General features: G+C 44.1%; 1 protein-coding gene across 1 annotated transcript in view; it reads left to right on the plus strand.

The window, feature by feature from the left end:
- Nucleotides 1–4,344: 4,344 nt before the first annotated feature.
- The window catches only part of mapta (microtubule-associated protein tau a), a 35,288-nt gene continuing 23,104 nt past the window's right edge, over nt 4,345–16,528 (plus strand). Inside the window, exons 1-6 of the mRNA XM_080835039.1 lie at nt 4,345–4,411; nt 12,238–12,441; nt 14,285–14,446; nt 15,193–15,300; nt 15,800–15,904; nt 15,996–16,094. Of these exons, the coding sequence (XP_080691165.1) occupies nt 12,255–12,441; nt 14,285–14,446; nt 15,193–15,300; nt 15,800–15,904; nt 15,996–16,094 (661 nt within the window). The 5' untranslated portion in view covers nt 4,345–4,411; nt 12,238–12,254. The remainder of the gene's footprint in view (nt 4,412–12,237; nt 12,442–14,284; nt 14,447–15,192; nt 15,301–15,799; nt 15,905–15,995; nt 16,095–16,528) is intronic.

The following is a 16,528-nucleotide window of genomic DNA, read 5'->3' on the forward strand; positions in this document are numbered from 1 at the left end:
CTGGCGTAAAATAGCGGTCGTAACGAAAAACGGTATTTACTAAGCTGGCGCAGCGCATATTAACGCTTTGAGGGTGTGTACCTGCAAACAGGTGGGATGGTTCGGAAACGTGGGTGGTAACGTAGGCGTGTAGCGCTATTTAATGGGAGGAGTGCGCCTAATGATGAACTGCGTGGTATTTACTAAACTGCCCGGCGAGCGCACATCTCTGATTTGCAGGCTAATTCTCCGCCTCATAAAAGCACGTCTTAACCAAGCGCATTTCCACTGAGTCTGAAAACGTTGATATGGCAGCAGCAAGGCAAAGACATAGACAGAGACAGCGAACAGAAATATTTGTTTCAACTCGAATAATTCATATATTCATATATATGAAATTAAACTTTCCGAACGTAATTGGAGAAATTGATCGCACCCACATGCAAACAGTCCCACCTTCAATCCGCGAACACGTTTACCGAAACAGAAAGCACACATATTCAATTAATGTCCAGGTCATATGTGATGCCAACATGACCATTACTTACGTGGAAGTGGTCTGTCCATGACAGTTTTATCTTTCGGAATAGTGCCATTTATCCATGATTGAGCAACGGTGATTTTGGAGAGGCCTGTCTACTTGGTAAATGTATTTGTTTCAGTGGGGATATATTGTAGTGAACCCATGTCCCTTGTAGAACGTATTAATCTCGCCATGTACACATATATATTGTTATAATAGACAGTTTATGCATTAATGCCACCAATAGCATATTATTTATAATCGTGTTCTTTTAAACATCTCGCTGTAGATGATGGCGGGCAAAACAACAATATAACCCATTGAATCAGGTTCAGTGATTGAGCGAACGTGAACCAATATATCTTTCTCGCTATCTATTCGCTATCTATTCGCTGAACCTTAGTTTTTTCTTCCTCGAATCTCCATGGTGGCAGTAACTTGCTGGCAAGTTCTCCAGTCTTTTAACGGTGCGCTAAATAATGATTGCCCAGCGCGTATCTGGCTTGATAAATATCACGGAAAATGCGGGGAATCACCGTGCGTTAATGTGCGCCTGGCAAAGATGCGTTCGCAAATCAATCTTAGTAAATCAGGCTCTTTAAAGGGCGGAGTAAGCACAGTTTGCCCAGCGCAGATCTGGCTTGATAAATACCAAGTAAAATGCGCAAAAACACCGTGCGTTAATTTGCGAACGCAGATTAAGAAGCGCTCGCATATTAGTAAATCAGGCCCTTAGTTTCCCCCAGGGGTTGAGACAGTTGCCCTATTCCAGAACAAAGTGAGATCCCAATCACAATCACACTATTGCATTCAAAAAATGTCATGTCGCCATGAAAAATGTACTGGCACCCTCATGCCCCTACTCAGAATCAGAATTGTATTTATTGCCAAGTAGGTAACACCTACCTGGAATTTGCTCTGGTTTATCGGTGCATACAGTAAATATAGAACATACAAGTACTACACATAACATAAAACATAAAAACACAAAAAGTACTACACATATGAAAAGTACTACACATAAGGACAAAAAAACACAATATATAAGAAACAAATATAAAAAAATGTATATAAAAAAGTAAAGTGGAAAGTAAAATGCAAAACAGGAGTGCAAAGTGAATGTGCAATGTGCAATGTTATGTGTTTTAATGTAACACAGACTTGAGGTGTGGGGGCGGGATAAGAGTCCAGGTTAGGTGGGGGTCCCGGGCCTTGTTAATAAGGCCATCTGCAGCCGGGTAGAAGCTGGTTTTGTGGCTTGAGGTTTTGGTCCTGATGGACCGCAGCCTCCTGTCGGACGGAATTACCTCGAAGAGTTTGTGACCCAGGTGGTAGGGATCGGCCACAATCTTACCTGCCCACCTCAGGGTCCTAGAGGCTAATAGGTCCTGTTAAGATTGCAGATTGCAGCCAATCACCTTCTCAGCAGAGCGGATGATATGGCAGCAGCGTACCAATGGGTGATGGAGGAGGTGAGGATGGATTTGATGATGCAGGTGTAGAAGTGCACCAGCATTGGCTTTGGTAGGTTGAACTTCTTCAGCTTGAGCTGTTTTGGTGAGGAAGCTGATGTTCAGCTCCAACTTGAGGTCCTGGTAGACGATGGTGCCCAGGAAGCGGAAGGGCGATGGGTGATGGGGGTGGGTGGGGCTGGGTTCCTTCTAAAGTCTACAACCATCTCCACTGTTTTCAGAGCATTTAGCTCCAGGTTGTACTGACCACACCAGGTCACCAGATGGTAAATCTCCCACCAGAGATGAGCCCAATGCTGTTGGTGGTGAGGGAGGTGAATGCTGTTGGTATGCAGGGAGAAGAGTAGAGGGGAAAGAACGCAGCCTTAAGGGGAACTGGTGCTTGTGGTCCTGGAATCATACTTCCCCAGCCTCACGTGTTGCCTCCTGTCAAACAGGAAGTCTGTGATCCACCTGCAGGTGGAGTCAGGCACACTCAGTTGGGAGAGCTTGTCCTGTAGCAGAGCCGAATGATGATATTGAAGGCAGAGCTGAAGTCCACAAACAGGATCCTGGCGTAGGTTCCTGAGGAGTCCAGGTGCTGGAGGATGACGTGAAGGACCATGTTTACTGCATTGTCTACAGACCTGTTGGCTCTGTAGGCAAACTGCAGGGGGTCCATGAGAGGGTCATTGATGGCTTTGAGGTGAAGCAGCACAAGGCGCCCAAATGCCTTCATCACCACAGAGGTCAAGGCGATGGGTCTGAGTTTGAGTCCAGATTGATTGAGTCCAGTCCACTAAATAAGGTTTAACATTGCAAAATGTATAATATGTGCCTTAACCTCCTATAGTTCCAGTAGCCTACTTATTACCTCCGCCAAGGAGGTTATGTTTTCGCCCCTGTATGTTTGTTTGTTTGTTTGTTTGTTAGCCGGATTACGCAGAAACGCATGGACCTTCAAACTTTGTGGGGAGATTGGGTAATATAATGGCAATAATTGATTAGATTTTCAGATGTCAAGGTCAAAGGTCAAGGTCACAAGGCGGAGGTTTGCATTCTCTGAATGCTCCCATTCTGGTTCTGAAATGGAATCATGAAGGCTGCATCTAGGCGTAGCCAACAACATATTATAGAGTCTGACAAGTTTATCTAAGTAATATTAAGTGACATGCACCTTTTCTTTTGTTGTCATGACAAGTAATTGTTCAGCAGTAACACTAAAAATAATACTCTTATCAGAAACAGTTGTATTGATGCTGGCTTTTAATACTGAATTTGAAATGTTGAGATTAAGGCAATTCACTTTGGTCGTTTTTAAACGTTTTAAATAAATTAAATTATCACATTATTATATTACATTTAAAAGAAAAAGGGTTTGTTTTCATGTGACATTTCAGGTCTCATTATTCTCATGATTCACGTTCTGACACGCACGCCGGAGGTCCGCTATCGCTGATGCAAGGTTCTGGAACTCTCTCTAACTGCGCGCTGTCATGCTATATAAACTGAGCACTAACGACACCTAGTGATGGTAAGTGGTAAATCTTTTTTCCCTGCCCTGCCTTACATTGGGAATACAATCAATCGAGTTCTCTCTTAACAGTCGTACCACATAGTAGTCTAAAGCAGTAACCCAATGTAAATGGAACCAACACTGGAATCTCATTTTCATTTGGGGCAACCGAATATCCAGGCATTTTAAATAAGTGTAATTGTTCTATATTATCTTTGCTGGCAAGGGAGAAGTGCGTTGACCTGTCATGTAGCCAGCGGAAAAGAGTGACACCTGGCTGGTACACAGTGAAGTCACGGTCAAGGTAAATCCCCATGCCTCTTCTGTGATCAAACTAAATGACAGATGTTATACTGAGTACATTTCCATTTCCACAAAGAGAGTTTGCCAAAGCAGGGCTGGTGACTCGTAACTATTGTATCTTGCGGACTTTAGCCTACATAGGTTATAGTCCAAGCATACATTAAACACCGCTAACGTTTGTTGGTAGTCTTGATAGTTGGATACACGTAACAAGAAGGTAAAGTTCTTAATAGTTCCCTCAATAGCAAGTGTGTTGTTCACAGTTTAGGCCCAACCAAGAACCACATGTCTTGATAAGGTCAAGGTTTAGCTTACATCAGTACGCTAAAACAATCCCAATACAATCCTAAACAAAAGTAATGAATGTAAATGAGTTTTGGGATACAAACCCCACATTGGTATTTTCAACTTTAAATGTAGGCTACATCGGGCTGTCTACCGTTCCCTCCCGTTTAAAAAAAGACCTAGGCCTGCCGTTGACAGGTTGCAGCACATGCATTCTATTCCGTGTAAATATATTCATCACCCATATCTCTAGCGCCCCTCTCCAAGTCAGGATTTCTGTTGAACTACGCAGCGCGCCGGTCTTCTCAGTAAGCGATTGCAGCTGGAGAGACAATAACACAGTCGGCAACACAGGTAAGCAAAGCAACCAAATTGTATTTATTGTCGTGATCAAAATCAAGTTCTGTTACCAGTTACCGTAATCCTAAACGCATTGCAATAGATTACCTTTTCTGTCCGACGTTATGCAACTGTTGGGTTCTGCATAGGATTCGGCGTTCGTCGTTCCATATCGACTATGCTGTATTTTGCATGAGGTGGGAGAGGTTGGGCCTCGTAGTTTTCATATTAATTAACTGTAGCTCCAGAAATATCGAATAAAATCAATTAATCTGTTATACCATATTGCAATTCCTTAGCTTCAGTGATCTCCCCATGAGTCAAAATAATTTTAATTCCAACTGATTTCATTCAAGACTATTAAATCTCAGAAGGAGCATGGATGTAACGGCATTTATGTGTGTCTGTCAGTAAACATCAGACGTGTATTTTAGCCCTACTGCCTAGGGTACATCATTGGGTCTATATTAAATAAATATCCAACCGATTTATTGGAGGTTTATTACAAATATGTATAGACATTTTCGGTAACTCCGTGTACGCATGACATTGTACAACGCTTTGTCTAGTCTCAACATTATTAAATACCTTTATGAGGTAGCCTATTGCCTGGGACCGGTATCAATGCAATGGTCGTAACATGCTCATTCATGTCGACAACGAATGTATATTGTGTGTACGTTTGACAAGGCCCGTTTTGCAGGAATGTAGCCTTGGTAATCGTATATTAGAAATCTGTCGTATTAGCTTCTTTTACGAGTGTAAAGGTTGATTGTCTTGCAGGCATCGTTTGTCTGTAGGCTACATCTCTGCATCCTCACTGAGGATCATTGTTGATTCTACAGTCAGGCATCTTTGTTGAAATGGTCTCCATTTGCTTCTCGGGAAAGAACGGTGCTGATGCGGGCATGTCTCCAAGCCTGCACGCTCATAGCATGCATTGCGTTAGAGCCATGACGATGGCTTTGGCTTTTTTTTTTAAGTGGTTTCAGAGGTTTGAATTTTTAATGTTTTGATAGCTGTCGTTAAAACATTCTATCCGAATGTAGGAGTAGGCGCCATTATATTACCCGGTTTTTGTTAGGCATGCAATAGAAAATTGTTGTGATGTTGGATCAAGCAGTTTCTTTAGGGTTTGCGCAAACGACACTGGTACATGTCAGGGTCATTATTACCGTGTTATCTCACAAACATATGGGTTATAATCCGATTCAGAATGGGGGTGAGGCAGAGACTAATCTAACTATAGGACTCAAACTAAACGTCATTATTGCCTACACGCCCCCTGAGCACAATATGATTCTGTTTGAGACTAATATCAGTAAAGAACATTGGATCCCGATTTAGCGATTATATAGCCAGCCCTATTCGTCGCCGGTTGAATAAACAGCCACTAGCTTTAAAAAGAGCTAGACTCCCCTAAATCATTGTATTTCTTGAATAAATGCCATAGTTTCAGTAATTCTGGCTTGCTTTATAAACCAACTGTCTACAGAATTTAGAGCAGCAGACAGACACACCCCTTTCGCACAGCTTAGTGTTCTGAAGGTGCAATACTGGGAAATACCACCTGAGACCTGTGGTCTACATTGTAAAATGGGCGCTCCCTAAAACTCTCACAGCCTAACAGGACGACCCTCAGCCGAAACTGGATTCCTTCAAAAATAAATTGCCGGCATCTGTGACACAATCCGCAGCAAAGCTGCCAGACAAAGCTGTTGTAATTTGATTTATTTGCACCAGCTGCCGAGTGTGTGTAAGATTAAGCATGTCAATTACAGGGACTTCATAAAGCACCTAAGGACGTAATAGGAGTCTAGACCCACTTTACAATAGGTGTCAAATTATCACTGTTGGCGGTGTCATTTGTCCTCCTCTTATGATGTACCTGCAATATCAAATATGTGATTGAATGTTAATACTTGATGAACACCAGTGTGCATCACTGCATTGTTCACCTGAAGTAAAGGTTAAATCATTTGGCCTAACAGTACTCAGTGAAATTTTATTGTGGGAAACAACTGCTCTGTCTGTCTGCCACTGATGTAATGGGTATTAAAAAAGGCACAGATTCCTAATAGCCAGATTAATCCACCAGTGAAAAAAAAATTCTGAAGATATTCTTGCGCCGAAAGTCTTGCAGTTGAATTCTCCGCCTCAGGAGGAGTTTGACTGAGCGCCATGTGCAACGCCTCAGTCTCACATTCTTTCCGGAGAAAAGCCTAATTGGCACGGCACTGACGGAGAACTTCAACTCGTTGCAACATTCAGGCTGACCCCGACAAGCAAAGCTGGCATGGGTGGTACACGTCACGAATCGTAGTGTGGAGGCCTGTTGATTTGGGGGCGAGATGACATCTATACCCAGCTGCTGGGGTTTAGCGTTTACACCCCTCGCATTTAGCGGCGGAACCATGACCAGCAGAATTCCACATGCAGTCATTAGCACATGGTTCCAGGTTCAGAAAACGAAGTGGAACCTTGTTGGAATGCTTTTACCGAAGCCAAAAATGGTTCTCTTGTGAAGTCCCCTCAGCCCCCTTTCCTTTTCTCATGCATCCATATGCATCATGCATGTCTGTTTTATGAGCAAAACAGTGACCTGTATGTCGCCTGAGTACTAAATGCCAAAAGATCAAAGGCACATTTAGAGAAAACACTGATGTGAGCCTTTGACCCTGGCAGTGTTATATAATGTTTACTTATCATGGAAGCCTCTGTTAATTGTGAACGGAGAGTTTGCGTGCTTTGGTTCTTAGCAGTTTCAATGATGTAGTAGTTTCATTCTTGCACTCTGAAGGGTGGAGGCTGAGCTACATGAGGCAAGGCCCCATGATCAACCCCTTCTTTTCAAGGAGTGTGGGAGGGAGAGGGAGAGAGAGAGAGAGAGAGAGAGAGAGAGAGAGAGAGAGAGAGATGAAGCGAAAGAGATGAAGAGAAAGAGGGAGAGGGAGAGAATGAGAAAGACAGAGAGAGAAAGAGAGAGAGAGAGAGAGAAAGAGATCAGGCTCACTTTGCGATGCTAAGGCAGAACTAGGTCAGAGATACAGGGGCAGTCATCCATGAGTGTAGCATCCTGGGCCCACAGCAGCCACACACACACACACACACACACACACACACACACACACACACACACACACACACACACACACACACACACACACACACACACACACACACACACACACACACACACACACACACACACACACACAGCATCTCAGAAAACAGTGAGCTGTATACCTCAAAGTAATGAGAGATGAGAGAGATGAGAATGCAAGTGCATGTCCTCCATATTAGAACACTGAAAGTGCGTCTTTCATTTCATCTGCAGAATGAATCACAAAAGGGAAAGGGGAGGGGGGGCATGTTGTGTGGCTGTTTCACCCTACAAACAAAATGCCACTAATGGTTATTTGTTCTTACTGCACATCCCCACAAGCTGAAATTGTATCATCAGTGCTTCATAATTAATGTTGTTATGTGCTTATAATTGTACCTTAGAGGTCAAGAGTCGTGATAGCTCATGCAGTCAAGACAAGGGAAAGAAAAGTCTTGGTTTTAATAAAACCAGACAAATACAGTTGGGTGAAACCATACCTTTCCAAGGACTGTTACATGGTTAATAGCACCATATAAGGCTTTTGCACCAGGACCTGGTCACCTCACCCTAGCCACCAGACTGAGGAATGTAAGGCTTCCACCTTCCCAGTCAAAGCCTATTAAATCAGCATCATCACTCAGACTCTGAGGCCCATTGCGTTGGTGTTAGGGGTAGCATTGCTGGGTATCTTTGTCCGGGTGTCCCTGGTGCGGTGTAAACATCCGCGTTGATCACGCTCTTTGTGTCTTTGTGTGCGTATGCATGGTCCCTCCCCCACTTCAGTCTGCCTCTCCAGCCCCCTCATGTGCCCCTGCTCGGGTGGGTTGGTTGAAGTAGAAAAAAAAGAAACACAACAGCCAAGGAACACGGCCAAGTCGACATTCCCCCCACACTCACCAAAGGGGGCTCACACGCACACACACACACACACACACACACACACACACACACACACACACACACACACACACACACACACACACACACACACACACACACACACACACACACACACACACACACACACACACACACACACACACACACACACACACACACACACACACACACACACTCACCAAAAGGGGCTGACTGCACCAGCTTGGGCTTTATCTTCTCTTTCTTTTCCCTTTTTCACCCTTTTTTTTTTTTTTACTTCCCCTAGTAAATACAACCACACGCAAACACACACACACACACACACACACACACACACACACACACACACACACACACACACACACACACACACACACACATACACACACATACACACACACACTGTCTGGAGTCTCTACTCGCATCCCCCAGGTGAACCGTCCCCAGAGAGACACACTCCCCTGGGTCACTCTTATTGGTTGGGTGCCAGCGTTGAGAGGATACGTCCATAGGCTAATGTTCGAATGGCTTTGAAGTTGGCCTTAGTCCCCTGCAGACATCATGAATTTAATTAATTAATATTTAACGCCACAAGCACATTTTTTCAACTGGCAAATTGTGGCGAATCTCTAGATCCCCTTATATGGCTAGGTTGGCTAGAATTTGGTGTGCCATTATTCCTGTAATTACCATGTTGGACACTGATATTAGGCTACCGTCTGTTTGGTTTAGATTTGCTTTAGCACCAGGATGTCCTTTGTTTGATGTATTACATGACAGTTAGACTTCGGGCGTTGTCACAGAAATGTACACAAAGGTGTGTGGAGAACTGCAGAAATATATGATAATATCACTCATAGACTGCGCTATATGCTGAGCATATGATACAAGTGACACGTTGTTAATATAAATGCGTGATATTCACTGATTCAGGATGACGTCAGTGCTTGCATCCTTGTCTGCCCGAAACATGATCAGCTGCTGCCTGCATGCAGGTCAAATGTCACGGAAGAGATGCATTACTGCACACGTGGACGTGTAGGCAAGATCAGGAGCAGCTGCTAATGGATAGTGGATGTAGCTCTGCCTGCAACAGTAGGAAGAGAAAGAGAGGGAGAAAGATGATACAGAGAGAAAGAGAGAGAAAGTGAGAGAGAAAGACAAGGAGAGGGAGAAAGAGGGTGAGAGACGATGGAGTCTGTGTAAACACACCATCTGTGTGCAGGAGGACTTGTGTGCTGAGGCGGCACATAAACCAGGTGAGAGTTTTCCCACACCGCAGTAGAAGCTTCCAGAACACTGTGGATTGTGCCACGCTGTGAAACAGTGAGCTCACTGACCTGCGTTGTCTCTCCCTTGCTGTCAATAGAGGAAGGTATCTGTCAGACATAGGTATCTTTTAAAACATATTTTAGTCTCTATAGCTCAATAGAAAAAAAGAATATATAGAATAGAATACAATTTTATTTTTGTGAGATGTAAATGAGAATAGTTAAGGGGTATTTTTGAGATGAATCATGAAAAACACACTCAGGCCTACAGGATTGTACCAACTGGGCTGGTCTGTTTTAGGGAGGGTCCATTTAACTAAATACTGAATCAAATTGAAAGCGATTTCTTCTGGGATAAATGGGTGCCTAGTGCCAGGCGGGTGTGCCCAACTGGCAGTCTGTGCCATACTCTTAGGGAGTGGCAGCCATGATGGCAAGATGTTAGGATGGCAGGGCTCCATCTCCAATATTCTGTGCAATATGTAGTAACAGTATAAAATAACATATAATACAGCAGTCATATGAATATTATGCATATTTCCCATTTTACATATAATCTAGTCAGACAGAAAACATAAGCCTGCATGTTTGGTAAACACAAAATTGCTTAAAGCTTAGAGCTGTCCTCATGGATGCCTGCTGTGCCAGGGGGTGGCGGGCACAGATTGCACCCGATGAAAGGTCAACTAATCTAGGGTCCCACGAGGGCCTGCGGCTTGTATGCGTCTGGGGCTCACATTGGACATCACTGAACTGTTGTGTCGCATAGCCTGCCAAGGGATTATCTGCATCCGACACTGCAGCAGTTTGAGAACAGAACAGGCTGAAGGGAAGAAGGAGTCCACCCTAGGAAAAAATTCTGGTTAGCGGAGGAATGAGCACCAACTTCGACAGCTGTGTGGAGGTACAAGCCCAGGCTTGGAAAGGTCTGCTCCGTTGCGTAGGTGTAGGGGGGAGTGTAGACAGGAAGAGGCCGATAAGGTGGCATAAGAGAACGTTTAAACGACAAAAACACTTATCATCAGCCTAAGGTGTGTGGGTGTGCCTTTGCGTGCATCGTTTCACCCATCTGAGGGGTGTGTTGGTGAGTGCATTCATGAGGTGTGCATGTGCATTCATGCATAAGACGGAAAAAAATGTACAGTACTGACTGCCTGACATTTTTGTAATTGGTTAGTGGTAATTCAGGTTGCACTGATGTAGGTATTTTCCATTCCTGCAAAGACCTTTGATTTTGTTCCTGAACTCATACACCTGACACCCCTGATCACTGTTTGTTTTTCCCTAAGAAGCTGTGAGAAATCAGTTGTTAAAGAGGGAGATTGGTTGCAGCCCAGAATTGTAGTTGAGACCATCAATTGTACCTTGGCCATCACTGAAGTCATTGAAACGAGACATGTACAGTACTAGCTCGACTGTCATGAACGAGTGAGCAAAGAGTTAATGGCCACCCAGTTGCACAAAGGGACGTGGGAGACACCTCACTGCAGATATACTGCCGAGACGAGATGAGATGAGATGAGCTATCATAAGTCTGCACTCTGCAGTACACTCTGCAGTGCAGGCCGAGCCCTCCTCTGAGTGTGAGAGACCTTCACGGTGACTCAGGTCAACTGAGCTCCAACACAGTAAGGTCTAATGTTATATCAGACTCATGTTAAAGTGCGACATAAAGCCTTTTTATAGCGTGCACTGCACATAAATATACATGTCGGGCTTTAAGCAGTGCTAATCATGGAGGTGACTCGTCAACATGTGACTGACAGTAGCAATTGCATAATGGTGCCTTCACTGTAGCTTCTGTGTCAAATGACAATTTAGTGCTCATAGACTGTGGCCACTTGTGTGTTAGCAAAATGCTATCACTTGCACAAGGTATTATGCCAGTGTATGTGCTTGAAATCCCTTTTGACTGATCATTTCAACGAGATGGCCACTCAAGCCCTTTAGGAAGTGGATACATGAGGTGCACGGTCATGCAAGAGCAGAAAGTCACTCACTGAAACTCTTACTATTTTTGGTCGGCATGGCTGTAACTCAATGCTCGACCCTCATGTTTGGTATTATAAATAACCAGGTTCTCACCGGTGCAATCGTTCCTGTTTACATGTAGCTTGTGACGGCCGGGTGTGCAAGGGGCGGAAGAGGGACGTCCGTTCTTTAATGTGAGCGATTGTTGATTTAGCTGCGTGGTGCCTGAGAAAGCAAGTGGGTGAAACCTTCTTGGATGTAGTGTTTTGTGGATCTGGTATTACCTTGAATAGGTTTGGAATATGTCTGTTTTTAGAAATTGTGGAAGTTTCTTCATCTTCAATTGCTTTTTGGTTGCTTTTCTGGTTTTGTTTTTCATTCTTTAGTGAACTTACAGTGGAAACTCAACATGTTTGCCTCATAACCTGTCTCCACTATTCCTAGTTAATGGTTTCTTTTTTTAGTCGGGGGAGGAGGCATTGTTTTATTTGATTCATATCACTGCTTGAACAATTCCTATTGTTCTGAGGATGTCTCTCTTTTCTTTCGCTCTCTAACAAAAGTCTGTCTCTCTTTTTTTCTTTCTTTTTCTTTCATCCTTTTTCTTTTCTTAGCCTTTAGTGGAATTGCTATGGACCAGCAGCACCAGAACTTACTGAGTTCTTCACCGAACAACGGGCTTCACTACAACTCCTCGGATACCATGGCAACCTCCCTCGCCGGTATGACCATCAATGACCATCACCATGGCAACCAGTTCCATAAGGAGAACGGGGTCGCCGTGGGCCATATGGGACCAGGGGATTGTCCAATGAAAGGTGAGTGTACTGGCATGTCGCAGAAACCTAAGTAGGTCTCAGCCAATCTGGCGGAAGCTTAGATTACCCCTCAGGAAAAGGCAGGCTTTGGGGGAGGGGTAGGGCACAAAGAGGACCACTGCTATTTTCCCCTGAAATGCCTTAAGATAGAGTAATGGTAGAATACTAATTTAGAAGGTAATTTGGTAGGTTAAAATGCTCTGCTCATACATGACCTTGGGTTCTCAGAGCAGTACTTGCAAATACATGTATTAAAAATATGATTCAGCTACCAGTTCAAAGCTTTTGATAACAGTTTCCCTAGAGATCTGCATTCTTATACACAGGGTCAGTCCAATTGGACGATTGTTCACGAGATGCTCAAGGAATGAGCAGGAATAACTGAGATATCACACCGTAACTGACAGACTTGTCAGATGACTTGTCAGCTTGTTAAATTTCAAGGCCCTTAAAACTAACAGATGGAAGCAATCTGTCCCAATTAACCCTAATTGTCACGCATGCCTATACACATTCAATGTTGCTAGATGCTGGAAGAATGACCTCCATTCCATTGAGAATCCTTTAACTGTTGGAGACAATCACGTGCGAAAGAGCCACTCCGCAAGCCTTTAATTCCATGTGTGCTATTATTATATTTGTTCTTTTCTCCCCTCTCTCCCTGACTGCGTGCGAACACTACGGCCAGTGGCGTTTTTGTTTTAATCCCTTTACGTAAAGCAAATACAACATGCTCGACTGGGCTGCGTTGCGCTCAATCCAGGCTTTGCTGCTGCACTCTTTGCGCCGTAATCCAGGCATCTGGGTCAGCCCACCACTCACACGCCCGGCTGGCCCGTCTTGGTCCGCTCAAACCCATCTCAACACTGGGCCTCTGGATGTACTTGTGGTACCAATGCAGGTCCTGTGAACAAGGCCAGCTTTCAAGGACAGTACTGTCACTTAAATAGACCGCTGGGATCTGTCAGCAATTGTTAAATGGTTTAAATGATTTTCTCTTTGGTCAATAGATGACTGTAAAGAGGAGAGGGGGTAAGGGGGAGGGGAAGGACATTGCTGTGTCTCTATTCCATTCAGCTGGTCACTTTTGGTCCCTCTGAAAAGATTCACTCTTTCTCTCAGTGTTTCCTCGAGAGCCTGGGGAACACTGAAGAACCCTGATGAACAACACAGAGCTAGATTAGACCTCCTAGACAAAACTGAGGCTTACAGATATAGTTCTGAGCATTGAATGTTCTTGCAGTGAGTGTTCTCGTCAGTGTTTTCAATACTGTTTGATGTTTGGGTAGGTTGCTATGTGATTTATTTCAAATGAGTGGTGCTGCTCACAGCTCCAAAATGGGGAATTTATTCATTCCCACCCCGAAAACAAAGAGTCTCCCAGAGGCCACCATGTTTTTGTTCTATAACTGGAACATTTGACACATACTTTTGTATTATCCCACGGGAGAGGTTTAACGTCCAGTCTGACAATATTCTCCCCAAATATGAGCAAGGAGGAAATGGCCGTACGACTGAAATAGACCCAATACAGTCTTTGTGGTGACTGGGGGGTTGGGTGGTACTACTGAGGCACTCAGTCTGTTGTGGGTTATGGGGTGGAGTGGGGGTTGATCGGGGGGAGGGGGGTGTGTGTATAAAATGTGGGTTGGGGGATAATCCGAGTAATGGTACTGCCAGAGCGAACCCCTAGACTCTGTGCCAACTCTACACAATGGCGGCCGTTGTCTTGTGCCCATTGGCATGCAGAGGGACGTGCCATAATGCTGTCTCTTCATCCCTCCGTGACCTCTCTTCTCTGCACGCATCCCCCCACTCTCTCTCTCTCTCTCCGGCCTGGTAGTGCGCAGCCTAGCGTTCCCCAGTCTGCAACCCTCACTAGTGCACACGTTCCCCCCCTTCGCCCTCTCTCTCACACCCCACATCCAGTGGAAACTGCTCGTCCAAAACTGCTCGCACCCACCTCCAGAAACGAACGGCATGTGTGTCGACATCACAGACGACAGTGAGTATGCTGTGAAGACAGTAGATAGATGTGATGTGGAGATTGATAGATAGATAGATAGATAGATAGATAGATAGATAGATAGATAGATAGATAGTAGCAGTAGTAAGGCTGGGTAAAGTGCGAGTAAGAGTAAGAGTAAGGTAGTTTTGACAGGTAGTTTGGTATGCTGCAGTACATAGTAATTAGAACTGCCTCCATATGTTTCTTTAGAGACCGTTTTTGAGAGTGAGAATGTTGTCCTGAATCTACTCTCAGCACTAAACATTGTTATTGTCAAACTGATATTGTGAACAGTTCAAATTGTGAAAAGCTCTGTGGTTCAAATATGTCTATCAACACAAAAGTATGTGCTTCAAATCAGGTCTAGTTCAGCTCTTCTCATCAGTTCGGTCTAATGGGGATCCATCAGTGTTTACAAAATGAAGTGCGGTTTGACTCTGGGTGTGGTGAGGCATGGACACTGCCTCTCACTGTGGCCAGTTGAGGGAATGAATGAGGTCATGATGACACAGGAAGCAGGTTACATAAGCCTCTTGCAGAAAGTATCAGTGCTTACGCAAGCCATCATTTTAACTCAGGCATTTCTCTGTTCATCCTGTAGCTATCTGCGCCCTTCTCCTCCATTATAACCACCTTCCGTATTTCATATATATTGGTCCAGTAAAGGTTTGACTAGCTTATGTGAAGCACTTAATGGATGCTCACCCCTGTGCACTTTTCTACCTCAAACAATTGGCTGGCAGTGGAGTCTGAGGAGCCTGTGTCAGAGAAGAAAAAGGATGGGACTGAGCCTGTCTCCAAGCTAAAGGAAGCTGCTCAGAGCGCCCCCTCTGGCCTGGAGGTGCCCGCTGGTATGAGGCCTTTCCCTTGACAACAGCTTGACATTTAAGCTTGACAGGCAGACGTGCTCTATATAATTATTTTTCTTGAAATTAGCCTACTTTCTGACTGCAAAACCAACATTTTTGCTGTGTTTAGAAACATGTTCTCTGTTATTGTTTATGGCTTGTGTGATTTGGACTTTTTTTCAGCCTCTTTCTCACAGCTTGCACAGTGTGATTTCCTTTAACTATTGTATTTATTTCATATGGTGTGTGTCCCCTGTGTGTTGCCTTATGTGTGTGTGTGCCTCTGTTGTCTTGCCTCTTTGGTGGATGTGCAGTCTAGTGTTGGTAATGATGCCTTCTCAAACTTATTTTGACTTTGATTTGTGTTGCTATGGGTACTTATATTTTTTGCATTAATCATATAATTTGTTTGTTGGTTTCTTTTTGTGCATATCATTGACTGTTTTTGTGTGTTTTTCCCTCATGCACTTATTAATCATTAACTAAGGCATTTGTTCAACAGCAGACTACCCAGCACCAACAGGAGAAGTGCTAGAAGATGAGCTAGTGTCACCATCTGCGGTCATCGAGACTCAGAGCACCCTCTCTGGTGTGGAGGGTGAACTCGGTATGAGTGCCCTCCTGGATCTTGTTCTATTCTGTTACACCCTGTGTCTGTTCTTTAGGTTGTTTGACGTTAACTGAGGTTTATTTCGAAGCAGAGTATCTAGAGCAAGCAGCAGAAGAGACACAGTATGAGCTAGCATCCCCATCTGACATCATTGAGTATGCCCACTCTGGTGTGGAGGGGGAACTAGGTATGATGGTCCGGCTAACACGTAAGAGTTGTTTTTATTTGGGTTTGGAATGGCTTGCTTTATCTATTTTTCAGAAATTCTGCTCATGTGCAATATGCATATAACTGGGCTGTGGGCTTTTTTAGGTAAACTCAGGTTTGGAACTAAAGTAGCCTGGCTTCATTTGCTTCTATTGGGATGCAAATTGCCAAAGATTACCTCCTTAATTTGCTTTCGAATTCTATTTACTATTTCTTTTACTTGAATGTACCTTTGCTTCTGATACTAACATCCCTTGCAGTTTCAGTTTGTTTTGGAAGTGTTTGGGGATTTTCTTTCTGTTTGCTTGCCTTGCTATCCTCGACAGCTAAACAGAAGATCCCTTTAGCACCAAACTTTTGTGTTTACTTCATATGTGTGTGGCAGCACTTTATGCATCCCTATCCCTATCCCTA

This window comes from Sprattus sprattus (assembly GCF_963457725.1).
Source record: "Sprattus sprattus genome assembly, chromosome: 3".
Classification (NCBI taxonomy): Eukaryota; Metazoa; Chordata; class Actinopteri; order Clupeiformes; family Clupeidae; genus Sprattus; species Sprattus sprattus.